This window comes from Halichoerus grypus, chromosome 6 (assembly GCF_964656455.1).
Source record: "Halichoerus grypus chromosome 6, mHalGry1.hap1.1, whole genome shotgun sequence".
NCBI classification, from domain to species: Eukaryota; Metazoa; Chordata; class Mammalia; order Carnivora; family Phocidae; genus Halichoerus; species Halichoerus grypus.
The window spans coordinates 117,175,897-117,203,096 of NC_135717.1; the positions used below are offsets into that span (position 1 = coordinate 117,175,897).

Consider the following 27,200-nt stretch of genomic DNA (forward strand, 5'->3'; position numbering starts at 1 on the left):
TAATGTGTTACCATTTTATAACTTTGCTTTTTTTTTTTTTAAGGTGTATTGCCTTCTCTTCACAGTTTTGTTTTTGTTTTTGTTTTTTTTATGAGAGAGAGAGAGAGAGCACAAGCAGGGGGAGCGGCAGGCAGAGGGAGAGGGAGAAGCAGGCCCCCTTCCGAGCAGGGAGCCCGATGTGGGGCTCGATCCCAGGACCCTGGGATCATGACCTGAGCCGAAGGCAGACACTTAACGACTGAGCCACCCAGGCACCCCGATAACTGCTTTCAGAGAATGACGTTCTTGTACAGCACACCTCTCTCTTGTAATTGGAGAAACTTCACATCGGCCTATCATCACAGGTAAGTGGTTTTTAAAAATGTGACAATGTTTCCAATCCTGTATTATATTACTGAGATACTGTATGTCATAAAATTTTTATAATGATTAATTCATTGGTGTATACACAAGGCTACCATAAAGCAATCACACTGCTGCTTCTTTGTTATTAATGTGTGAATCATTATACCTATAAATAAGTATGAATTCTTCACATTATATTTTCACTTTTGATGTCTAGTGTTAGCTGTATGTGTAATATCTACAGTGTTCTGTATCATATACAAAGGCAATATTGACGTAGGTAGTGACAGATGATTCATCTTGTAAACAGATGTTGTAAACTCACAGTATCCATAAATACAGTACAGCACTATAAAAGTATTATCTCTTCCTTATGATTTCCTTAATAAGATTTTCTTTTGCTTACTTTATTGTAAGAATATAGTATATGAAACTTATAACATATAAAATATGTATTAATCAACTGTTTATGTTATCAGTAAGGCTTCTGGTCAACAGCAGTCTATTAGTAAATTTTGGGGGAGTCAAAAGTTATATGCAGACTTTTGACTGTGTAGGGGATCAGCACTCTTAACCCCTGCAAAGTTCTGGGGTCAGCTGTATTTGCAAGAGTCATATCTGAGAAAGGACTGTTATCCAAATACAAGAAATCTTAAAACTCGACTGAAATAAATAAATAAATAAATAAATAAATAAATAAATAAATAGGTTGAAGACCTTAATGGACCTTAATGTGATCAAAGCAGATATATAGATGGCAGATAAACATACGAAAAGATGTTTCACATACTATGTGATCAGGGAAATGCAAATTAAAACAAGATACCATTAGATACCTATTAGAATGGCCCAAATCGGGGCGCCTGGGTGGCTCAGTTGGTTAAGCGTCTGCCTTTGGCTCAGGTCATGATCCCAGGGTGCTGGGATCGAGTCTCGCATCGGGGTCCTTGCTCAGCGGGAAGCCTGCTTCTCCCTCTCCCACTCCCCCTGCTTGTGTTCCCTCTCTTGCTGTCTCTCTGTCAAATAAATAAATAAAATCTTCAAAAAAAAAAAAGGAAAAAGAATGGCCCAAATCCAGGGGTGCCTGGGTGGCTCAGTTGGTTAAGCGTCTGACTCTTGATTTCAGCTTGGGTCATGACCTCAGGGTCGTGAGATCAAGCCCCACATTGGGCTCTGTGCTCAGCATGGAGCCTGCTTAAGATTCTCTCTCTCCCTCTGCCCCTCCTTCCCCTGCCCCCATTCCCTCTCTTAAAAAAAAAAAAAGAAAAGAACGGTCCAAATCCAGAACACTGATAACACCAAATGCTAACAGGGATGGGGAGCAACTCCATTCATTGTGGGTGGGAATACAAATCAGGACAGCCACTTTGGAAGACAGTTTGGCAGCTTCTTACAAAATTAACCAAACTCTTATCATATGATCAAGCAATTGCACTCCTTAGTATTTACATAAAGGAGTTGAAAACTTATGTTCACACAAAAACCTGCATATGGATGTTTAGAGCAGCTTTATTCATAATTGCCAAATTATGTGCATGCCTGGATGGCTCAGTGGGTTAAGCATCTGACTCTTAGCTCAGCTCAGGTCATGATCTCAGCTCAGGTCATGATTTCAGGGTTGTGAAATTGAGCCCTGCATTGGGCTCCACGCTGGGTGTGGAACCTATTAAAAAAAAAAAAAAAAGAGTGCATAATTGCCAAATCATGAATTGCTAAATTGCATGGAAGCAACCAAGATGTCCTTTAGTAGGTGAATGGATAAACCGTGGTGCATCCAGACAATGGAATATTATTCAGCACTGAAAAAAAATGAGCTATCAAGCCATGAAAAGACATGAAGGAATGTTAAATGCATATTTCTAAGTGAGAGAAGCCCATCTGAAAAGGCTACCTACTGTATGAGTCCAATCATATCACATTCTGGAAAAGGCAAACGATGGAGATGGTAAAAAGATCAGAGGCTGCAGGTTAATGAAATCAGTAAGACAAAGATAAAGAAATAAAAGACCTAAATAGGCACTTAATGTGCAATAATCAATGAATGGCCCCTAAGTATCTGAAAAAATATTCCAATACTCAAACTCATTCAAAATCAGGAAAAATGCAGATTGAAACCATGAGTTCCTAATTCATATCCACAAGATTTGTAAAAAATTAGAGTTGATGATAATCTGAACAATGGGAACATTTATAGGTTACTAGTTGGAGAATATATTGTTACAACATTTTGGAAAACAGTTTGATGTTATTTAGAGAAGGTGATGGTGTGTATTCTCTATGACTCAGCTATCTCAACCTAGTATACCTTCCAGAGAAACTCATGCTCATATGCACAACAGTATTAGCTGTAACAGCAAAAATCTGGAAACAATTCAAATGTCCATCAATAATAGATTCCAAAGTAGATAAATACATTGTGTCATATTCACAGTATGTATATGGTAAAATAAATGAATTACAGCCATAGATAACCACATGAATGAAAGTCAAGAACCTAATACTGAGAAACAAAGCTAGCTACAAAAGAAAACTCACTGTATGATTCAACTTGAGTTAAAAAAAACATGCAAAATTAAACAATATATTGTATAGAACAGAGCTATCCAATGGAACTCTCTGCAGTGATGCAAATATTCTATAACTGTGCTGTCCAGTATGGTAACCACTAGCCATATGTGGCGATGAAGCACTTAAGATATGGCTGACATGGGCCTGGGGGGTTCGGTCGGTAAGTGTCTGCCTTCAGCTCAGGTCGTGATCCCAGGGTCCCGGGATTGAGCCCCGCGTCGGGCTCCCTGCTCAGCGGGAAGCCGGCTTCTCCCTCTCCCACTCCCCCTGCTTGTGTTCCCTCTCTCGCTGTCAAATAAATAAATAAAATCTTTAAAAAAAAAAATTGTCACCTGTGGCTAGTGGCCACCATACTGTACACCTAGGTTTATAGAGAAAATCAATGGAATAATAAATACAAAATTTAGAATATCGGTTACTTCTAAAGGAAAGAGAAAGGGAGAGAATCAGGGAGGGGTACACAGGGGATTTCAAAAGTAACAATAATGTTCTTTTTCTTAAGTGGGTATCCTTGTATTGTTATTCTTTAAACTGTAAATACACTGGGGCAACCCCCTCGGGTCCCCTCCCTCCTTGGGAGCTTTGTGCTATCACTCAATAAACCTTGCTTTGCTGCCCACCAAAAATAAATAAACTATACTATATTCTTTTACATGGGTTAAATATTCAATAAAACAAAAATAGTGAATGAGGTGGTGGATATGTGGATATTTACATTGTTGTTATTAAATTATTCATAATAAAATATTTTTATTAAAAAGATTTCTAGGACTAGGGGCGCCTGGTTGGCTCAGTTGGTTAAGCGACTGCCTTCGGCTCAGGTCATGATCCTGGAGTCCCGGGATCGAGTCCCGCATCGGGCTCCCTGCTCAGCAGGGAGTCTGCTTCTCCCTCCGACCCTCCCCCCCCACCATGTGCTCTATCTCTCTCTCATTCTCTTTCAAATAAATAAATAAATAATCTTTATTTATTTACTTGAAAAAAGATTTCTAGGACTACCTCAGGTGTGCCCCAAATGGAGCACAACTCCAGACCTAGTCAACGCTGTCACCCGCCCCCCCACACACAGAGCCAACCCCAGGCCCCAGACCCCAGCATGGAGTCTGCTTAAGATTCTCTCTCCTTCTCCCTCTGCCCCTCCCTCTCTCTCTCAAAAATAAATAAAATAAAATAAAATAAAAAAATATATTGAACCAGTCTTACATACTTGGGATAAATGCCACTTGGTCATGGTGTACAATTCTTTTTATACACTGTTGGATTTGATTTGCTAATATATTGAGAATCTTTGCATTTGTTCATGAGAAACATTGGTCTGTAGTTTTCTTATGATATCTTTGTATGGTTTTGGTCTTAGGGTAATGCTAGCCTCATAAAATGAGTTAGGAAATTAGCTCACAGTTTCTGTGGGAGTGAGAAACTTGAGTGTGGCTTAGTGGGGTGCCTCTGGCTTATAGTCTCTCATGAGGTTGAAATTATGGTGTTAGCCAGAACTGTGGTCTCATCTGAAGGTCTGACCAGGGGGAGATCTGCTTTCCATCCCACTCATGTGGTGTGCTATGATTGGGTTCTTCTTGGGCAGTAAGATAGAGGACTCAGTCCCTCACTGGCTACTGCTGGAGGCCACTCCATAGAGCAACTCACAGCAAGGCAGCCAGCTTCCTTCTGAGCAAGAGAGATAGAGAGAACATCAAAAACAAGTCACAGTCTTTTTATAACCTAATCTTGGAAGGGATAGCCCATCACCTCTGCAACTTTCTATTTGCTAGAAACGTCACTAAATCCAGCTAACATTAATGGCAGTGGGGAGTGGGGGTGTAATGAGGGTGTGACTACCAGGAGAGGGCTAATTGGAGGTAATTTGGGAAGCTGCCTACCCCCCCCCCCCCGAGGATATTCGTCCACTGATGGGAGCCATCCCACAAAGAAAGGAAGTGATAATACAGGAGAGAAGAGTGAAGATCTAGAAAATGCAGAGGAAATCCAGGCACAGGACCTCTGCAGTTACTGGTCCACTGCATTTTTCAATGCCCTTTCATGACTTGGCTACATGCACCTGTCTTTGATCAGAATATGTCAAAGAAATTTGTTAAATCTCTGTTATCTGTCCCAGTAAGACCTGTCATTTGACCTGCTTTCACATCCATTCCCAATCTGATCATGTGATCATCGCCCCCGCAGAGAATCACACCCCAACTGTATTTCTCCCCTTTCAAGTATCACCTTCCACTAACGTATCTGGGGAACAGAAATCTGTTTGTTGTCTGCCCATGGGTCAGTCCAAGCTGCAACTTGTTCCCTCCACTACCGCCTACCTCTCACCCACTGATTTCTGCACAGCCCTGCCCTGATCTGCTCCCTTTACCATGTGTTACCACCTGTAAGCCCCAATTAATAGCCTCCTTTGATTTAATGCTGTCAACCATGATGACCTCTGAGAGATGATATGAGCACGGCAGCTGTCCTGTTGCCGACCCCTGCTTTAATTCCCCATCATGTGACCAACCGCCTAGACTACCACAGCCCACACTGTTCCCTTGTCCCCGAGGATGTGGGGTTAACAGAAGCAACCTTCAGCACAGCTCAGGATAGCAACGATAAAACAATTTAAAACCAAACATTAGACATCACTGTTCTTAAAAAGCCTGGGTCAACCTAACCCTGTGAAACTCTCATAGATCTCTTTCTGGCTCAGGCCTGGCCTTCTGCCATGTTGTTGGGCTGCCTGCTTCTCTCCTCCCTCTTCCCCAGCTTCCTTTGCACACTGAAAAATTTCTCTTCAGTTACACTGAGCAGTAAATGCCCTTACCCCTAAGTAGGAAGCAGGTTCAAGGCTTACTCCTGCATATCTAAAAACCATATTAAATGACTCTGCTAAAGGGAAGAAGGGCACACATAGTTGATTCTGGACTCAAAACAGAATCAAATCAAATACAAAACCAGGAAGACGCCTTTAACTTAATTTTTTCTCTTACATATCCTGATGGAAAATTTTTTTTTTTTTTAAAGATTTTATTTATTTATTTGACAGAGAGAGAGACAGTACAAGCAGGGGGAGTGGGAGAGGGAGAAGCAGGCCTCCCACCGAGCAGGGAGCCCGATGCGGGGCTCGATCCCAGGACCCTGGGATCATGACCTGAGCCGAAGGCAGACGCTTAACGACTGAGCCACCCAGGTGCCCCCTGATGGAAAATTTTAAGGCATGGCTTCTCTCTTTTGTCTCTATAGTAGAAAACAGTAAAAACAATAGTAAGATTATACACACACACTACATTACTATTACTGTGAGGGTTAATTTTATGTATCAGCTTGACTAAAGTATGCCCAGATAGCTGGTAAAATTTTATTTCTGGGTGTGTCTGTAAGAGTGTTTCTGTTCAGAGATTAGCATTAAATCCAAAGACGGAGGGAAAGAAGATCTGCCCTCACCACTGTATACACATGTTATTCAATACAGTCCACTGAGGGCCCAGATAGAACAGTAAGACAGAGGATGGGTAAATTCTCCCTTTCACCTTGATGTGGAACGTCCATCTCTCCTGTCTTCCCACATCAGAGCTCCTGGTTCTCAGCACTTCCGATTGGGACTGACTGAAACTACTGGTTTTCCAAGTTCTTCGGGTTGCAGATGGCATATCGTGGGACTTCTCAGCCTCCTTAATTGCATGAGCCAGTTTCCATAGTAAGTATCTTATATATCTCTACGTAGCCTATTGGTTCTGTTTCTCTGGAGAAACGGATAAATATCCATGCCTTTGTTTATGCTGCACCTTTAGCCTGGCTGGTCTTCACTACATCTCCTTCCTCTTCTTGATCTTCCCCCTCAGTCTAGGCACAGCTCACAACCCCCTCCTTGGGGGAAACTTCCCAGACTGCCACAGCCCACACCAATCCCTTGTGTCTGAATTTGTATTAGGTTTAGGTGTCATGGTTTATTTCTTTGTTCCCCAAGTAATTTTCTCTGCTAGCCAAGTTATAATGTTCCCTGGGTTAGAGGGCCAGGTCTCTCTTTCTCTCTCTCTTTTTTTTTGGGGGGGGGGGGGTTGGGGCAGAGGATGAGGGAGAGAATCCTTTTTTTTTCTTTTTTTTGAAGATTTTATTTATTTGTTTGACAGAGAGAGACACGGCGAGAGAGGGAACACAAGCAGGGAGAGTGGGAGAGGGAGAAGCAGGCTTCCTGCCAAGCAGGGAGCCGGATGCAAGACTCCATCCCAGGACCCTGGGATCATACCTGAGCCCAAAGCAGACGCTCAACGACTGAGCCACCCAGGCGCCCCTGAGGGAGAGAATCTTAAGCAGGCTCTACTCCCTGCCCAGAGCCCAAAGCGGGGCTCCATCTCACAACCCTGAGATCATGACCTGGGCAGAAAATGAGTTGGATGCCTAACCCATTGAACCACCCAGGTGCCTCAAGAGGGCCAGGTCTTAACACCCCTCCTGTGATGTGGTATTTATCTCAGCATGGGTGCATAGTGTGAGGTTAATACCTACTTGTTCAATAGATCAATTAACTGGAGCCACTTATCCTTGTCCTCTCCCCACAGTGTTTGGAATGTCAAAGGGCATCTCAGGGGTTCTGAGAGGGGCCAGGAATAATTCATCTCTCAGGCTAGGGACTGAAGGGGGAGAAAAAGAGAGCAAAAGAGCTAGAGCGCATGCAGTTACCATCAGTCAGCTTTTGTCCTTAACTTTGCAGGTCCTTCAATTTGATTTTATCAGCTCACCCTGAGGTGACGGGCTGAAGACAAACTACTACAAAACAATAACGAGATGGATCTCTATCACAGAATCTGGGCTCCTGGGCGCCTATCTCATCTCACATCCCAACCTCTGCACTTGCTTTGTCTTCTGCTTTCTGTCTCCCCTCCCCAGCTTAGGTGCCTCGGTTTAGATGCCCTGACTTCTGGAAGCCTTCCAGGCCCTACAAGTCTGAGCTAGCAGGGCCCAGCGGCTCTGCATCCCCGCCCCGCACAAACGCCCAGCTGCACTGTACGGGCCTGCGGCTCCGGCCCGGGAACGAGCACCCTGACGCCGGCCGGGCGCACGACTCCTCACGCGCACCCGCCGAGTGGCCGCCGCCGAGGATACCGCCCACAGGCCACACGCATCCGGGCAACTGGGCCAGCCCCCCCGGCTTCCCCCCCCGCGCCCCCGGCTTCCTCCGCGAGCTTGGCCCTCGCGCGCCGCACGCGCGCCCGCACACGTCGTCTCCTGGGCGGCGCCCCGCGGCCCCGGCCGCCGGCCCATGCCTGCCGCCATCTTGCCCAGCAGGGGTTCCCAAATGGGGCTGCGGCTCCTGAGCGCCGCGCTGCTGGTCGTGGGGAGCGCTCTCCCGGACTCCGGACTCGACTCACTTTCCGGAAGGACTGGGCGCAGCTCCTGGCGGGAGCAGGCCGGTGCACCGGGGTGGCGGGGGGCTGGGCAAGCGAGGCGGAAGGCGCTCCAGGCCCTGGAGGAGGGAGCGGAGGCCGCAGAGGGCAGTATCCATTCACTCCTCTTTCAGCAGCCTCCCGTGCGTGCTCCCCACTTCTGTAGTGTTTGAATTTGGGTCCCTCCTTTTCTGCTGTCCCAACTGCCTTTAAAATGTACAGACCTACGCAGTCCGATTAATTATGACGGTGTCGTAGTCCTTGTAGCAAAAATGCCATACGCTTGTGGAGCGCAGCCCTGTATGCTCAAAACATGGAGGTTTGTCATTCCCATTTTAAAGATTAATAATTCAGTGGAATTCAGAGTTGAAAAGGCTCGTAGGTGACCTTGTCCTACTACACTTGAGAAAAATTCACCCAGCAAGTCAAATGGCGACTATTAGAACTTGTAGCCTTTGATTCACCAGTCCCAGGCTTTTTAATTGCCATTTTGCACAGGCAACAACGTGATACCTGGTCAGAGAAACTTACCTCATTTTTATATTTTGGGGGAATAGAGTTTTAAAATTAACGAACTGTGTTGATTTAATGCCTTTCTATTTGTAGTGATCATTTAAGGCATGTTTGTCTTAACTCTCCTTTAAGATTTTTTTTTCAAAATATGGGCATGCCTTAGGTATACAGATTGCTTTATCTGTTTTTTAAATAGGAATCTAAACGATTATATTAGTATGTTAAGATTAGGAATACATATCATTAGATGTTCAGTACAAATAATATATGATTTTTATTTTTAGATTGTGGGAGAGCACCACTTGCAGATGCATTGGAAGGGTCTCGGATAATAGGCGGCACAACAGCTCAAACTGGCGCATGGCCATGGGTAGTTAGCCTGCAGATTCAATCAGGCAAAATTCTGGCTCATATATGTGGGGGAAGCTTAGTGAAAAATAAGTGGGTCCTCACAGCTGCCCACTGCACTAAGGACACTAGGTATGTATTCAGAACACAACTCCTATTTTATTCTCTTGGGGGATATTTTGAAGTAGTAGAGGACCATTTAATTTCAGCCATGTTCAGTTAAGCTGTGTCTTTACAAGTAACCATAATGCTTTACACTAGCACACTGTTTGTTGAAATGAATCCTGTAAATCAGAGGTCGACATACTTTCTGTAAAGACAGTAAAAATGTTAAGGACTCTGTCACAACAACTCAACCCTGCCACTATAGAACCAAAGTGGCCATAGACAATACAATTGAATAAGTGCGCTGTGATCCAATAAAACTTCATGAACACAGAAATTTGAACAAAATATTTTTTGGGTTTTTTTTTTTTTTCCCAGCCATCTAAGAGTATAAAAAACTTTTTTTTTTTTTGCTCATGGGCTATACAAAAATAGGAGACAGGTCAGATTTGGCCTTTGGGTTGGAATTTGTCAGACTGTTTTAAATAATGACGATTTCTTTAGCTTTTAAAATTATATTGTAACCATGTGTTTTTCTTTCTCACCATTGGATCATGAGTGCTTTTTTTTAAAGAATTTATTTATTTATTTGAGAGAGAGAGAGCATGAGTGAGGGGAGGGGCAGAGGGAGAGGCAGGCAGACTCCCTGCTGAGCAGAGAGAGGGATGCAGGGCTTGATCCCAGGACCCCAAGATCCCAAGATCATGACCTGAGCTAAAGGCAGACGCTTAACTCACTGAGCCACCCAGGCACCCCTGGATCATTAGTTTTGAAAAACAAGGGCTACATGTTTTATTTTGTATTCCTTGGACTAATATAGGACTTGGCCTACTTAATAAAAGACATAATAAATGTTTACTGATTCTGTGGATGATGTCAGTCTTAGAGAAATAGGATTTACCACAGTCAGAATAGAACTTTATGACCCTCCTAATCATTTAATATGAAGTTCTAAGAAAAATCCTTTGGGAAACCATGGTACCTGTCTTTAATTTTTAAGAGAACAGCTCTCTTAGAGAAGAATGAAAAGTCTTTAAGAGGAACTAACAACTTAAATATTCAATTGAGGGTGGGTGCCTGGGTGGCTCAGTTGTTAAGTGTCTGCCTTCGGCTCAGGTCATGATCCCAGAGTCCTGGGATCGAGTCCCACATTGGGCTTCCTGCTCAGCAGGAAGCCTGCTTCTCCCTCTCCCATTCCCCCTGCTTGTGTTCCCTCTCTCGCTGTCTCTCTGTCAAATAAATAAATAAAATCTTTAAAAAAAAAATTCAATTGAGGGCAACTGACCTGATGGAGTACATAAGGTTTTAGTCTGTATACTACATTTTTGAAAGTAAGCTCTTCACCCAACATGGGGCTTGAACTCATGACCCTGAGACCAAGAGCCTCATGCTCTACCAACTGTGCAAGCCAAGCACCCCTGTATACATTTTTCAACCATAAACTGACCTTCTGAGGAATAGAGGTAGAAAAATAATAAGATACTAAGGTATAAACCAAGGGTATAGAAAGAGATCTAGAAGAAAAGTTTCAGATTTAGGATCAATTCTGTTCTTTCAGGGGTGTTTTACAACGCTTGTATAGCATGCTGTTTTTTATTTTATTATTTTATTTTTTTAGGTAGAATCCATACCAACATGAGACTTGAACTCATGACCCCAGGATCAAGAGTCCCACGCTCCACTGACTGAGCCAGCCAGGCACCCTTAACATGCTATCTTTATTTTATTTTAAGATTTTATTTATTTGAGAAAGAGAGCACAGAGGTATAAATAGACTGCCCACTGAGCAAGGAGCCTGGTGCAGGACTCAATCCCAGGACCCTGGGATCATGACCTGAGCCAAAGGCGGACGCTTAACCAACTGAGCCACCCAGGTGTCCCAGACTTAAGCATTCTTATGTACCTTGCTCATGGCTGGAGAGCAACAAAATCAGGGATCAAATCCAGGTTTGCCAGAATGAAAACCCACACATATAACTACAACTATACCATATGGCTCTCTACTTGAAACATCTCTTGTGATGATGGACTGCTACCTTGGGAAGAATATCATTTCATTTTCAGACAGCTTTAATGCTTAGGAAGCTTTTCTTATGTTGAAATAAGTGTCTTGGTTTTTTTTTTATCTGCTCTCAAGCCATATTTATATGTAACCCAATTCCTCTTCCAAGCATTTGAAGATAATGTCATATTCCACTTAACATTTCTCAAGACTAAATCTTATTAATGTTTTACTCCTTTACTCAACATTTACTGAATGTATGTTATATGCTAGGGACTGGTCTAGGTGCTGAAGCAGTAGACAGTACTGAGGCATATTCTCTACTTTTCAGGAGCATCCTGTCAGAGGACTAACTTTGCCATATTCTGTTCCAGTCCCCCTCATTTCTTAAACCTTGCACCATCAACTATCCCTTTTTCCTTCTTAGAACAACCATTTATCAAAGACTTGCTCTGAGATTAGGTACTAAGGACATTACATATAATTCTGTGTTAAAAAAAAAAAAAAAAAAAAGCCCTGCGGTGCTTGGGTGGCTCAGTCGGTTAAGCATCTGCCTTCAGCTCTGGTCATGATTCCCAGGGTCCTGGGATCGAGCCCCACTTCGGGCTCACTGCTCAGCAGTAAATCTATTTCTCCTTCTCCTTCCGCCCCTCCACCTCCACTCTCTCTCAAATAAATAAAATCCCTAAAAAACAAAACAAAAACTCTCCCAGTAACTCTCCGAGATAGCTATTATTATCTCTGTTTTACACTTGAGGAATCCAGAGATGAGGGAGATTTGGTAACTTGCCCAAGATCACACTGCTGTTAAATAGCAGCCCCCTGATCTAAACCTGGTTCTTCAACATATGCTGTTGTATTGTACCTCATTGTCTCTAGTATTTTTCAATCTTCTCTCTGGTTTCTTCCCTACAACCTTTCAACGAACCCTACCGTTTCCTTTCTTCCCTTCCTTTTGGGAAACTCCCTTTTGCTTCATCTGCATTGACTTATAAAATGCCAATTGCAGTCTGATTTCAGTGCTCAGAACACACTATTAAAAATCCACCTCCATGCCAAATCCAATGACCTCTTCTCAGTCCCCATCCTATTTGATCTTTATAACATGTGACAAAGTTGACCACTGTTCTCCTTGAAGCTATCTATCGCTTTTCTTGATTTCTAAGTCACCTCTAATTTTCTCCTTTTCCTTGATGAGTCTTTGTCATCATCTAATGGCAACATTTTCCACTCCCATCCTCTTGCCTTATCATCTGTACTCTCTCCTAGAGATGTCTCATCTACTTCTATTTCAGTAATCACCATGTGCTGGAAACTCCCAAGTCTCTCCAGCTGAGTCATATTTCTAGCTCCCTACTATACATTTATACTAGAGTCACAGTCTCAACAAGTTGGAAAACGTATCCAAAAATCTTTCCTCTAATCCTGTTCATTTTCTATTCTTTCAGATAACGGCATCACCAACAGCTCCGTTACCCAGGGAATTAGCTCTCTCTGTGCAGTATCTCTTAAATTTGTTTCTTCTCCCAGTGCTCCACACTGATTAGAAAAACTTAACACTATTACACTTACACTTAAACTACTTACGCTTACACTATCATAACTATTCTAATGAGTGTGAAGTGGTATCTCACTCTGGTTTTGATTTGCAATTCTCTAATGACTAGTGATGTTAAGCATCTTTCCATGGGCTTATTGGCCATCTGCATATCTTCTCTGAAGAAATAATTATTCAAATCCTTTGCCCATTTTTAATTGGGATTTTTGTTGAGATATAGGAATGCTTTTAATATTCTTGATATCAATCCCTTATCAAATATGTAATCTGAAAATATTTTCTCTCATTCTGTGGGTTGTCTTTTCACTCTCTTTGATAAGGTCATTTGATGCACAAAAGTTTTTAATTTTGAAGAAGTCCTATTTATTTATTTATTTATTTATTTATTTATTTAATTGTTGGTTACCTATGTTTTTGGTGTCATATCCAAGAAATCATTGCCAAATCCAGTATCATGAAGGTTTTCTGCTGTGTTTTCCTCTAAGAGTTTTTTACTTTTTTTTAAAAAGATTTTATTTATTTATTTGTCAGAGAGAGAGAGAGAGAGAACGCAAGCAGGGGGAGTGGCAGGTAGAGGGAGAAGCAGACTCCCTGCCTAGCAAGAAGCCTGGTGCGGGAATTGATCCCAGGACCCTGGGATCATGACCTGAGCCAAAGGCAGATGTTTAACTTACTGAGCCACCCAGCTTCCCTTGTTTTATGTTTATATTTAGGCCTTTACCTATTTTGAGTTAATTTTTGCATATGGTGTAAATGTTCAACTTCATTCTTTTGCATGTACATATACAATTTTGCCAGCACAATTTGTTGAAAAAGCCTGTCCTTTCCCCACTGAATTGTCTTGACACTTTTTGAAAATCACTTGAGCCCATATGCAAGGTCGTATTTCTCTATCCTGTTCCATTGGGGTGTGTGTGTATCTGCCAGTACTACACTATTTTGATTACTGTAACTTTGCTGTAGTTTTGAAGTCTGGAAATGTGAGTCCCCCAATTACATTCTTCTTTTTCAAGATTATTTTGGCTATTTGGAGTCCCTTGACATTCTGTATGAATTTAGGATGGGTTTTTCTATTTCTTCAGAAAATATTATTGAGATTTTTATAGGGATTGCATTGAATCTGTAGATCGCCTTGGGTAGTATTGTCATCTTAACAATATTAACCCTTCCAATCCATGAACATGGGATGTCTTTCCATTTATTCATGTCCTCTTTAATTTCAGCAATGTTTTGCAGTGTTCAGTGTATATAGCCTGTTTTTTAATCTTATGGTCTGATATAAATTGAAGTAAATAAGGAATATAAGTTGAATAAGTTTGGAAAAGAAAAGAAAGATCATTATTTCAAAGTAACTTAAAGCAGTGATTTCTTTGTATACAAAATAGAACTAGGGCTTTAAAATTTTTTGGTAAACTTTCTAGAGGTCACCTAATCCACTTTTAAGATAGCTAAATGTCTTGTATTTCCTTAGGAGAAATTCTAGGAAGTAGAATTGCAAAGTAAAATACAGTGCAACTTGGGGTGCCTTGGTGGCTCAGTCGGTTGAGTGTCCAACTCTTGGTTTTGGCTTGGGTCATGATCTCAGGGTCCTGGGATTGAGCCCCGAGTTGGGCTCTGTGCTCAGCAGGGAGTTTGCTAGCGATTCTTTCTCTCCCTCGCCCTCTGCCCCTCCCCCCGTGCTCACTCTCTCTCAGATAAATAAATCTTTAAGAAAAATACAAGGCAACTTTTATAGACTATTGATACACGCTGCCAAGGAACCTATCTGTTTATACTTTCCACATGAATAAGAGTTCCTTTGTTTTTGTGACTGTTGTTTGTCCTGAGCATTATCATCAAACACACACACACACACACACACACTCATAAACTTTGGCAATTTGAATAATGAAAAGGAATTTCAGCGTTTGTAAACAATGTATAAAATAAAAGGTCCTCCTTCCCAATCCAATTCCAGATGTAACAACTATTAAATGCTTAAGGTTTTAATTGTTGATTTTGACCCACAAAGGATTTTTTAGTTTGGTTTTTTACTTGTTCTTTCTTTTTTTTTTTTTTTTAAGATTGTCAAGACCCATTAGTTGCTTCCTGTTTTATATCAATGCTATCATCACTATGTATTCATCTACATTTTCTTTCTGGTTTAATTTTTATAATTCTCATGCTAATTTAATATCCAAATGCTTCATTCTAAAACCTCAAAATTTACAAAAGTAAAGGGACTAGTTTAGTGAACTCCCATATGCCTATCACCCAGCTTCAAATTATCAACTCATGCCTGATCTTATTTCATCTTTATCCTGACCAACTCCTTCCTTCAATTATTTTGAAGCAAATCTCAGACATATCACTTTATGTATCTTTAAAAGTAAAGACTTTAAAGATTTTATAATAAAAATTTTTTTACATTTAACATTTAATCAATTTCAAGTTTATTTTACTGTTTAGTGCTTTTCAGAGATTTAATTTTATTTCACTTTTCAAACTAGTTAGCTAGGTGTCCCAATACCATTTATTAAATCATTCATTCTTTTGTCCACTGGTAAGAAGTGCTACCTTAATCATATATTAAAATCTCATGTACTCGAATCTGGTTTTGGACCCTCTGTCCCACTGATCTTTTTCTCCTTCATCATGATATTTTGGTTTTTATTTGATGTGACTTCATGTACATGAAAGTAGGATTAAATTTTTGTTATTAATCTAACAGAAAAACAAAAACTAGGAGATTAAGAATATTTACTTAGTTAAATAACATGTTTATAATAACATTTATTCTCTTTCAGAGATCCTTTAATGTGGAGAGTTGTGATTGGAACTAATAGTATAAAAGGGCATCATCCACACTCCAAGAAGATGAAAGTTAAAGCAATCATTATCCATCCAGACTTCAATTTGGAAACTTATGTAAATGATATTGCACTATTTCATTTAAAAAAAGCAGTGAGGTATACTGACTATATTCAGCCTATTTGTCTGCCTTTTGATGTTTTCCAAAAACTGGACCAAAACACAAAGTGTTTTATAAGCGGCTGGGGAAGAACAGAAGAAGGAGGTAATTATAGTCTGAATTTTATTTATACATTTTTCCTGATTATTGGAGAGGGTGAACCCTTTTATATATTCATCTCTTTGTATCATGAATTTGAGCAGTAGGTCTTTACAAACCATTGAAAAATAAATGTTTTTTCTTGTATTTTTTCTTCCTTGTAGGAAAGAGAAAATTATCAAAAAAAGAAAGAAAGAAAGAGAAAATTATCTTCCAAAGCAGAAATAGAGACTTTCTCTGGTTATGCATGCTAAGATACTTGAACCTCTAAACATTCTCAGAGAGAATGATGATTCTAAGTGTTTTTGTAGTTTCTGAGGTTCATAGGTGATAGAGCCAGCTCTGTAAGAGGATTGCTTATCATAAATAATAAGCTTCTAGCTGTAAGGAATCAAATTTAGTGTCCTTTTAATTTAATACCCTGTTTAATATCAAACAGGTTGAGTGCCATATATTTTCTTTAGTTGTACAAATGAGCACTAATTATTGATTGGTTGAACTATTATGAACTATCAACAAATAAATGTAGAAAATAGTCTCTGCCTTTGGTTCTAAAAATAGTTACCATTTGGGAGCATTCACCATGTTTTAGGTCCTTTTCTAAATATACTATTTTATCTTATCTTCAAAATATTCCTACTAGGAAGTTTATGTCATTATTCCTATTTAACAGACCAGGAATTGTGGATCTTAGAGGTTAAGAAGCTAGAACACAAATCTAGGTCTTCTTTATTTCTACAGCCTGAATGTCTAAGTACTGCATTAAGTACAAACTGTTCTTGATGGAATCAAAGTCTAGTGAGATCAAGTGCTGAGACTCTTTTTTCTATTCCTTACAGAAATTAGCCATTTAAATATGTGTAGAGGGGTGCCTGGGTGGCTCAGTTGATTGGGCATCCAACTCTTGATTTTGGTTCAGGTCATGATCTCAGGATCCTGGGATGGAGCCCCGCATCAGTCTCCCCACTGGGATTCTCTCTCTCTCTCTCTCTCCCCCTCCTCTCTCTAGGATGGATGAACAAATCTTTGGAAAAAAAAAAAATGTTTAGATTAGGGGCACCTGGCTGGCTCAGTCCAAAGAGCATGCAACTCTTGATCGTGGAGTTGTGAAATTCGAGACCCACGTTGGGTGTAGAGATTACATACATACATACATACATACATTTTTAAAAAACCAACTTTTAAAATAATTAAATAAGTGTAGATTATTTAGATATGATACAGATAAATGTATGAAAGATCTGTGAATTATTACTTTTTTTTCCTCTGTGAATACCGTTTAAACAAGTTAAGAAAGCAACATGTGTAGGGAAAAGAGTATGGGCTTTAGAATCACAGACCTAAGCCTGAATCTCAGCCCTGCAACGTACTTAACTGCACTTAACGACTGAGCCACCCAGGCGCCCCAAGTTATTGACTCTTTAACAACAATTAGGACAACAATGATCAGAGTAGCTTCCATTTATTCAGGGCTAGGTACTTAATAAAATACTAAGCACCTTAATGAATTTCTCATTTAATGCCCCCAGTAACACTATGAGAAGTACTATGACATGGATAAATAAACAGATATAAAGAGGTTAAGTGAGGGACACCTAGGTGGCTCAGTTGGTTAAGCATCTGCCTTCAGCTCAGGTCATGATCCCAGGGTCCTGGAATTAAGTCCTGCATCAGGCTCCTTGCTCAGCAAGTAAATAAAATCTCCTTGCTCTGACAAGTAAATAAAATCTTTAAAAATAAATAAATAAATAAAATAAAGAGGTTAAGTAAGCTGCCCTAAATTACACAGCTAAGTGAGGGGTAAAAATTCAATCCCAGGTTGGCCTGCCTCAAACTCATGTTTCCACTATATCGTATCATCTTTCACACTGTCATACATTTTCATGATCTGTAAGATGAGAGCAGTAATACCTGTCAGAGAGCTGTTTATTTTTTTTTTTTTAAGATTTTATTTATTTATTTGACAGAGAGAGACACAGCGAGAGAGGGAACACAAGCAGGGGGAGTGGGAGAGGGAGAAGCAGGCTCCCCGCTGAGCAGGGAGCCCAATGCGGGGCTCGATCCCAGGACCCTGGGATCATGACCTGAGCCGAAGGCAGACGCTTACCAGCTGAACCACCCAGGTGCCCCTGTCAGAGAGCTGTTTTAAGGATTAAGTTGGCTCTCCAGCAACATGGTAGATTACATGCACACACCAACCTTCCCAGTGAATACTATTTTTTAAAATTTTTTTTAAAGATTTTTTTTTTATTTGTCAGAGAGAGCACAAGCAGGGGGAGCAGGAGGCAGAGAGAGAAGCAGGCTCCCCGCTGAGCAGGGAGCCCAACGCAGGACTCAATCCCAGGACCCTGGGATCATGACCTGAGCCGAAGGCAGACGCTTAACTGACTGAGCCACCCAGGCGCCCCCCAGTGAAAACTATTAAGAGAGAAAATACACAGGTCAAGGACTGAGTGTGAAGATGGGAACTTAGGTAACTGAAGCACTGAAGTTGGCTTTTATCTTGAGGGTATTTGCCAGTGGTAACATTGCATATGAATTTCTGTGGTCTCATGGGCCTTGAGAGGGTTGAAGAACAAAGCCTGCTCAAGTGTGTGGGTGGAGATTCTCATAAAGCTGGAGCCAGAGAGCTATACTCCCACCATATAGTTCATCTATACATAGTTCACTTTAACTATGATATAGGCAGGTTGAAAATAAAAGGATGGGAAAAATATATCATGGCAACATTCATCAAAAGACAACTGGAATAGAAAAAAAGAAAAGAAAGCAGGAATGGCTACATTAATATCAGATAAAGTAGATTTAAGAGCAAATAAAACTATTAGGGACAGTGAGGAACATAACAATGATATAAAGGTAAATCCAGGGCGCCTGGGTGGCTCAGTTGGTTAAGCGACTGCCTTTGGCTCAGGTCATGATCCTGGAGTCCTGGGACCGAATCCCGCATCGGGCTCCCTGCTGAGCAGGGAGTCTGCTTCTCCCTCTGACCCTCCCCTCTCTTGTGTTCTCTCTCTCAAATAAATAAATAAAATCTTAAAAAAAAGGTAAATCCACAAGAGACATAGCAATCCTAAATGTGTATGTACCAAACACCAGAGATAGTTTCTTTCTTTTTCTTTCTTTCTTTCCTTCTTTCTCTTTCCTTTTCTTTTTCTCTCTTTCTTTCTTTCGATTTATTTTAGAGAGAGATTGCGCACACGCGAGTGGGGGTGGGGCAGAGGGGGAGAGAGAGAGAATCCCAAGCAGACTTTGCGCTGAGCTCTGAGCCTGACACAGGGCTCAGTCCCAGGACCCTGAGATAATGACCTGAGCTGAAACCAAGAGTTGGACGCTTAACCAACTGTGCCACCCAGGCGCCCCCAGAGATACAGTTTCTTAAAAACACACACGTGTACATACATTTATAATATTACCCAGCAATCGCACTCCTGGGCATTTATCCTAGAGAAATGAAAACATATTTCCACACAAAAACCTGTTCACGAATGTTCATAAAAGCTTTATTTATAGTATCCAAAAACTGGGAAAAACTAAATGTCCTTAATTAGGTGAATGATTAAACAAACTGTAGTATATCCTTAACCTGGAATGATACTAAACAGTTAACAGGAATTAGCTATTGATACATGTATCAACTTAGATGGCATTATGCTGGGTGGAAAAAAAAAGCCATTTTCAAAAGACACTTACTGTATGATTCCATTTATATACCATTCTCAAAATGACAAAATTATAGAGATGGAGAACTAATTACTGGTTGCTAGATGTAAAAAAGCTAGGTAGCCTGAGGGAGATCTTTGTCATGGTGAAATAGTTCCGTATCTTAATTGTGGAGGTAATTATAAGAATGTACACATACAATAAAGTGGCACAGAACTACACGAACACACATTGTACCAGTGTCAGTTTCTTGATTTTGATATTGTACTTCAATTACACAGATGTTACCATTGCAGGAAACAGGATAAAGAGTACACTAGACCTCACTGTACTTACTACCTTTGCAACTTCCTGTGACTATAATTATTTTGAAATAAAGTTTATTTTTTAAAAAGAACAAGATATAACTAAAGCATCCTCAACCCCCACCCCCCCCAGGATTTCTAGGAAAACTACTTAATTGAAGGGGGAAAAGGTAGAAATTTTCCCAGAAAACATATAATTACAAATACCACTCATATGGACTTGCTGCCCCAAATTGCTCTGAATAGAAAGACTCAAACTTAGGATTTAGTTTAAATAGGTCATAGACTGTTAAGGTCTCTAGGTGGCTGAGAGAATCAAATGCACATCATTTGTATAGAAACTGAATTTCATCTAACACCTCAAAAGAATTTCACCTGATAAAGTTTCAATGAAAATGGATTATAATTTTATTTTTTTAAAAGATTTTATTTTATTTATTTGAGAGAGTGAGAGAGAGCACAAGAGAGGGGGTAGGGTCAGAGGGAGAGGCAGACTCCCTGCTGAGCAGGGAGCCCGATGCAGGACTTGATCCCGGGACTGTGGGATCATGACCTGAGCCGAAGGCAGTTGCTTAACCAACTGAGCCACCCAGGTGCCCTGGATTATAATTTTAAAAATCACTAAACACCAAAGCAAATAAGGCATTATGAGTAAGAGTCAGCAGAAACAATAGACATCAAAATAAGACCTGCAAAAATTTCAGATATTGGGATCAAAAATAAAAAGGTGTTTATTACAAGAAATAAAAGATGTGCTTAAAAATATGAATAAAAAGGAGCTATGAAAAAGAACCAATGATAATAATTTAAAAATATAATAATTGAGGGACATCTGGGTGGCTCAGTCAGTTTAGTGTCTGACTCTTAATTTCAGCTCAGGTCATGATCTCAGGATTGTGAGATCAAGCCCCGTGTCAGGGTCCACACTGGGTGTGGAGCCTCCTTAAGATTCTGTCTCTCCCTCTGCCCCTTCCCCTCAGCTGGTGTGTGTGTTCTAAAAAAAAATTAATAAAAAATATAATAATTGAAATAAACTCAATGGACTAAATTAGTACCAAGTCAGAAAATACTTAGAATTCCCACAGATTAAAATCAACCAAATATCAGCGCACAATCAAAGATCACCAAACAGGGGCACCTTGGTGGCTCAGTCATTAAGCGCCTGCCTTTGGCTCAGGTCATGATCCCAGCGTTCCGGGATCAAGCCCCACATCGGGCTCCAGCCCCGCATCGGGCTCCCTGCTCCACAGGAAACCTGCTTCTCCCTCTCCCACTCCCCCTGCTTGTGTTCCCTCTCTCGCTGTGTTTCTCTCTGTCAAATAAATAAATAAAATCGTAAAAAAAAAAAAAAAAATCAAACACATTAGGAGAAAAACCATAATAATGAAAATCAACAGAAATAAAACAACAGATCCCCCAAGGATCTCAGATAGTAATATTTTAGGTATAGAATACAAAATAAGTATATGTAAATTGTTTGAAGAAATTAAAAAATAGAATTAGAAATAAGCAATAGACTACCTAGAATGACCAGGCAGATTTAAAAGAGAACCAGGGGTGCCTGGGTGGCTCAGTGGATAAGTGTCTGACTCTTGATTTCAGCTCACAACCCTGAGATCAAGCCTTATGTCAGGGTGGGCAGAAGCCAGGAATACTGCTCATCTTCCTTCAATGCACAGGGTAGTGCTCTCACCCTCTGCAACAAAGAACTATCTGGCCTACAATGTCAATAGTTCTGAGATTGGGAAACCTTGGAATACAATAAAATAGTGTATAATTCATGGAATTAAGTAAAGATACTTAAATATTGGGGGAAAAGCGGTGATCAGAGTTAAAGTGATCTCAGGTCTGTGTATTATTCAGAAGTGTTAAGATACTGATTAACATTAGATTTAAGCATGAATGGTCAAATTTGAATAATAGAAATTAATAGAAATAGGGGATATAACTTGGAATAAGAAACATATGGAATAAGAAAATAAAGACAAAATCTTAATAAAAAATCAAGAAAGGAGAAATAAGCTTAGGAAAAGTGAGAAAAATAGAAAGTATAAAATAAGACCATAGAAACAAGCCCAAATATATCCATAATCACAATAAAGGTTAATGAACCAAACCACTAATTAACAGACAGAAAATCACATTAGGGAGTAGGAAATCCAGCTTACCTAGAGGGATACCTAAAATGTAAGGATATGGAAGGACTGAAGTAAAACAATAGTAAAGAAATATATCAAGTAAATTAAAATTAAAAGAAAGCTAGTATCACTACGCAAATTGCAAACAAAATAGACTTTAAGGCAAAAGATCATTTTTATTTAGAAAAGGTTCAACTCACCAAGAAGATAGAACAGTTCTAGACTTCTGAGCCTGATAAAAAGGACCCAGATAATATTAAGGAAAAATAGAATTGTACAGCAAATGTTTTAACTCCTCTATGATAGTAGAGAATTTAATACAATTCTCTTTTTATTGTTAGCATATCAAATGGATAAAAACTTAGTAAAGATTTGGAATATTTGAACAACGTAATTAGCTTGATTTAATAGCCAAATCAGTACACTCAAAAATTTAGAGGCTTTTATCTTTTCAAGTGCAGGTGGAATCTTTATAAAAATTGACCACTTGGGGCACCTGGGTGGCTCAGTTGGTTAAGCGTCCAACTCCTGGTTTTCAGCTCAGGTCATAATCCCATGGGTTATGAGATCAAGGCTAAGTTAAGCTCCGCACTCAGCAGGGAGTCTGCTGGAGACTCTCTCCTTCTGCCCCTCCCCCCACTTGCACAGCACACGCTCTCTCTCAAATAAATAAATCTTAAAAAAAAAACTGACCACTTATTAGAGGCCATAAAGCAAAACTCCAAGTTCAAAGATAGGTAATGTACAAACTGTGAACTCTGATTATGCTTGATTTACAAAAGGGATGGGCATTTTGGCTGTGACGGCCCATGGGGAAGCTGGCAAATCCTCTCCCCCAGTAAATATAAACTGACAAAGTTGTCAAAAACGATCATTTCAGGGTCCTGGGAATCAGCCAAAGTACACAAAAAATTGAGGAATATTTATCATAAACAGCTAGAAATTTGGGTAAAATGAGGAATCTGCAGCTTCCTTGCTTGTAGGGGCTCCCAACTCCTCTCTCAGATCAGTCAGTACAGTACTTTTAGCAAGGCCGTGAAGAACAGAACCTTGTTGCCAGAGGAGGTGAACTCTATTTGGAAAAGCAGCTGAAAATCCAGGCTAGCAGTTGTCAATAAAAGTATTGGACTCAGCAGCAAGAGACAAATGGGGAAAATCCACAGCTCTACTGGCCTGGGATTATAGTCCTAGATAAGACAGTCAGAAACTTGACAGAAAAATCCCCAAAATGAGAGAGCTATAGAATGGCTCAATACGCTCTCCAAACATTCTTGGCACTAAATTCTAGTGCAGTAACACTAGAAAAAGATGCAAAAACACATATGACTTAGGTAATAACAAAATATTCATTATTCACAGGTGATGTGACTATTTACAATAAAGAATCTATAATACATTGGAATTAAGAGAGTCTAATAAAATGTCCAGATATAAAACCAAAATACCAAAATCTATTTCATTTTTATACACTATCAATGGTTAGGAAATGTAACTTTCCAAGTTAACAGATGTCACACCCACAAGGATGTCTATAATCAAAAGTTAGGAACAAGTGTTGACAAGGATGTGGAGAAACTGGAACCATTATGCATTGCTGGTGGGAATATAAAATGGCATGGGTGTTTTGGAATACAGTTTGTTAGTTCCTCAAAAATTAAATCTATAGTTACCATATGACTCAGAAATTCCACTCCTAGGTATATACCCAAGAGAAATGAAAACACACGTCCACACAAAAACCTGTACTCAAATGCTCATAGCAGTGTTATTCAAAATAGCAAAAACAAAAAACTAAAGATCCATCAACTGATAAATGGATAAACAAAATGTGGTATATTCATACAATGGAATTTTATCTAGCCATTAAAAGGAATGAAGCACTAATACATGCTACAACATTATGCTAAGGGAAATAAGCTCTACCTAACAGCCCACATTATTGCATGATCCCATTTATATGATGAAATGTCCAGAATGGGCAAATCATAGAGACAGAAAGTAATTTAAAGGATTTAAACTATAAACAATGAAATTAAACTATAAGCCAATAACAGAAACCAATAAACTATAAACTAATAACCAATAACTGGAAAATCCAATAATACTTGGAGATTAAACATGAATTGGTTAATAGTATTGTACCAGTGTTAAATTTTCTGATCTTGATAAATGTACTGTGGTTATGTAAGAAAATGTCCCTGTTCTTAAGAAATATACACTATGGGGTGCCTGGATGGCTCAGTCGTTAAGCGTCTGCCTTCAGCTCAGGTTGTGGTCCCGGGGTCCTGGGATGGAGCCCCGCATCGGGCTCCCTGCTCCGCGGGAAGCCTGCTTCTCCCTCTCCCACTCCCCCTGCTTGTGTTCCCTCTCTCACTGTCTCTCTCTCTGTCAATATATAAATAAAATCTTAAAAAAAAAAAAGAAATATACACTAAAGTATTTAAGGATATAGGAGTACAGTGTCTGCCATTCACTCTCAAATGATTCAGAAAAATTTATATACACACAGAGTACAAATGATAATGCAAGTATGACAAAAGTCAACAACTGCTGAATTTGAGTAAGAGGTATATTACAGTTCCTTGTACTATTCCTGCTACTTCTCTATAATTTTGAAATTTTATCTAAATAAAAAGTTGCCAAAATAATTACAAAATTTAAAAAAAAATAATAAAGTTAACAGGGGCACCTGGATAGCTCAGTCAGTTAAGCGTCCGACTCTTGATTTTGGCTCAGGTTATGATCTCACGGTCATGAGACTGAGCCCCAAATCAGGCTCCATGCTCAGCAGGGAGTCTGCTTGAGGTTCTCTCTCTCCCTCTCCCTGTCTCTCCCCCTGCCCCCTCCAAAATAAATGAATGAATGAATAATAAATCTTTTTAAAAAAACATTAAACAGATGAAACAAAAATACTAAATCTATAGGAGGTGGGCACATGGTTGTTTACTGAGAAATTCTTTCATCTTTGCCTTATGTTTGAAATTTTTCATAACAAAATGCTGGAGAAGAAAGTTAACAGAAGTTAACATTTACAATAATACCAAACTGATTAGGTAGCAAAAAACACATCTAACAGGGGCACCTGGGTGGCTCAGTCGGTTAAGCATCTGCCTTCAGCTCAGGTCATGATCCCAGGATCCTGGGATCGAGCCCCACATCAGGCTCCTTGCTCAGCAGGGAGCCTGCTTCTCCCTCTCTCTCTGCCTGCTGCTCCCCCTGCTTGTGCTGTCAACTAATATTAAAAAAAAAAAAAACACATCTAACAAAAGATTGCAGGCCTTTTATGGAAGAGATCCTAAAACATTTTTAAGACATTAAAGAATACCTAAATAAATGGAATGGTATACTTTATGCTTGAATAGGACAAGTCAGTGTCATAAAGATGTCAATTCTATCTGAAAAAACTGAAAACAAAACAGAACAAAAACAAAGATAGGGAATGCTAAGCCCTAACATGAGTTTTGAGATAGTTAAAAAGCTCATTCTAAAAGACCCAAGAATAGCCAAGACTCCTCCAGAAGAAAAATATGTTAGAGGAGTTGCCATCCAGAAATCATTATTTTAAAGCTATAGTAATTAGTCTGTTATATTTGTGCAAGGATATTCTAAGTGACCAGGCGAACAGAATAGAAAACCAGACATCTAGGGGCGCCTGGGTGGCTCAGTCGTTAAGCATCTGCCTTCAGCTCAGGTCATGATCCCAGGGTCCTGGGATCGAGCCCCGCATGGCTCCCTGCTCCGCGGGAAGCCTGCTTCTCCCTCTCCCGCTCCCCCTGCTTGTATTCCCTCTCTCGCTGTGTCTCTCTCTGTCAAATAAATAAAATGGAATACAGTTTGTTAGTTCCTCAAAAATTAAACTGCTCCCAATCTCGCTGTGTCTCTCTCTGTCAATTAAAAAAAAAAAGAGAAAACCAGACATCTATTTCTCAGCTCTCTGTCTTATTCACTTTGAAAATCTCTAGTTATTTTTAATAGTCTTGCACCAATACCATACTGGTATTAGTATTGTTTAGACTCATAAATTGGGTGGTAGGTTCACAGGTGTTCATTTCATTATTATATTCTATAACTTATATGTTACAAATATTCTTTTATATGCTGCCAGTATTACTTTAATTATTTTTAAATAAAGCACAGAAATGTGGCTGGCCTCTAAGAAGCCTCTATCTAGGAATCTGAACGTCATTAGGACATACTTCATTTCTATTTCCTGTGCCTATTCTTTCTGCATTTGGACTATTTTCTCAGGCTGCCTGTCATAAAGTTCAAATTTGGCTGCAGCTGCTTTGAACTTAAAACTAAGCAGTCATGTGACTACAGTGAACAAGGTTTTCCTCTGGCAGTTCCAGTTAAAATGGTGCTACAGAAGTATTCCAATTGGCTAGACTTACACTTCATACAATACAATACAATACATACTCCCAGACCAATCAGTGTTCTAGGAGAATGGAATTCTAGGAATGGAACAGTTAGGTCATCCGCCCACCTACAGCCAAGGGGACAATGGGGAAGGATGCAGGGCACACAAAATTCTCAGCTACCACATGTGGCGACTGCAACCCTGAGGCTGATAAGATCAGATGCTGCTGTTACAGAAGCTTTTCTATGGATAAATCTTACAATAATTTGTCCAATAGTTCCTGAAGTGTTGCCCTGTATTTTCCTCTCTCTTCAGTAGCAAAGAACCACTTATGTTCAGGAATTAGCAGAGAAGTGAAGGGAGTATATGAATTAAAAATCTGTTTTATTTTCATGTAGACCATCCTTCAAAACTTAGCGTTCTTAGAAAATTTAATAAAAAATTATTCACAACTTAGAACCTAAGATTGATCTCAGCATTTACCTCCTTGGCCCTTGACAATTTTTATATAGCTTTATTTTGTAAAAAGTGTAGATGCTTGGGGCGCCTGGGTGGTACAGTTGGTTGGGCGTCCTACTCTTGGTTTCCACTGGGGTTGTGAGAATGAGCCCCACAGGGGCTCTGCACTCAGCAGAGCGTGTGCTTGAGACTCTCTCTCCCTCTCCCCCCTCCCTCCTCCAAGTAAATAAATAAACCTTAAAAAAAAAAAGTATAGATCCTTTTGAGAGAACTTTAAGAAACAGAGGAAAGAAAGATAACAAAAATAACCTGAAATTCCAACTATCTAGAGATATAGTGGTCATTAACATTTGGCGACCATTCTTCCACAGTCTTCCTAGGCATATACATGTGTATATGGATACAGTTTTACATAACT

The 27,200-nt window shown here is 40.0% G+C and overlaps 1 protein-coding gene across 1 annotated transcript in view; it reads left to right on the top strand.

Annotated features, from left to right (window-relative positions):
• The first annotated feature begins 7,374 nt into the window (after nucleotides 1-7,374).
• TMPRSS12 (transmembrane serine protease 12) overlaps nucleotides 7,375-27,200 on the top strand; it is a 39,396-nt gene continuing 19,570 nt past the window's right edge. Inside the window, exons 1-4 of the mRNA XM_078074172.1 lie at nucleotides 7,375-7,385; nucleotides 7,896-8,425; nucleotides 9,080-9,275; nucleotides 15,595-15,863. Of these exons, the coding sequence (XP_077930298.1) occupies nucleotides 7,375-7,385; nucleotides 7,896-8,425; nucleotides 9,080-9,275; nucleotides 15,595-15,863 (1,006 nt within the window). The remainder of the gene's footprint in view (nucleotides 7,386-7,895; nucleotides 8,426-9,079; nucleotides 9,276-15,594; nucleotides 15,864-27,200) is intronic.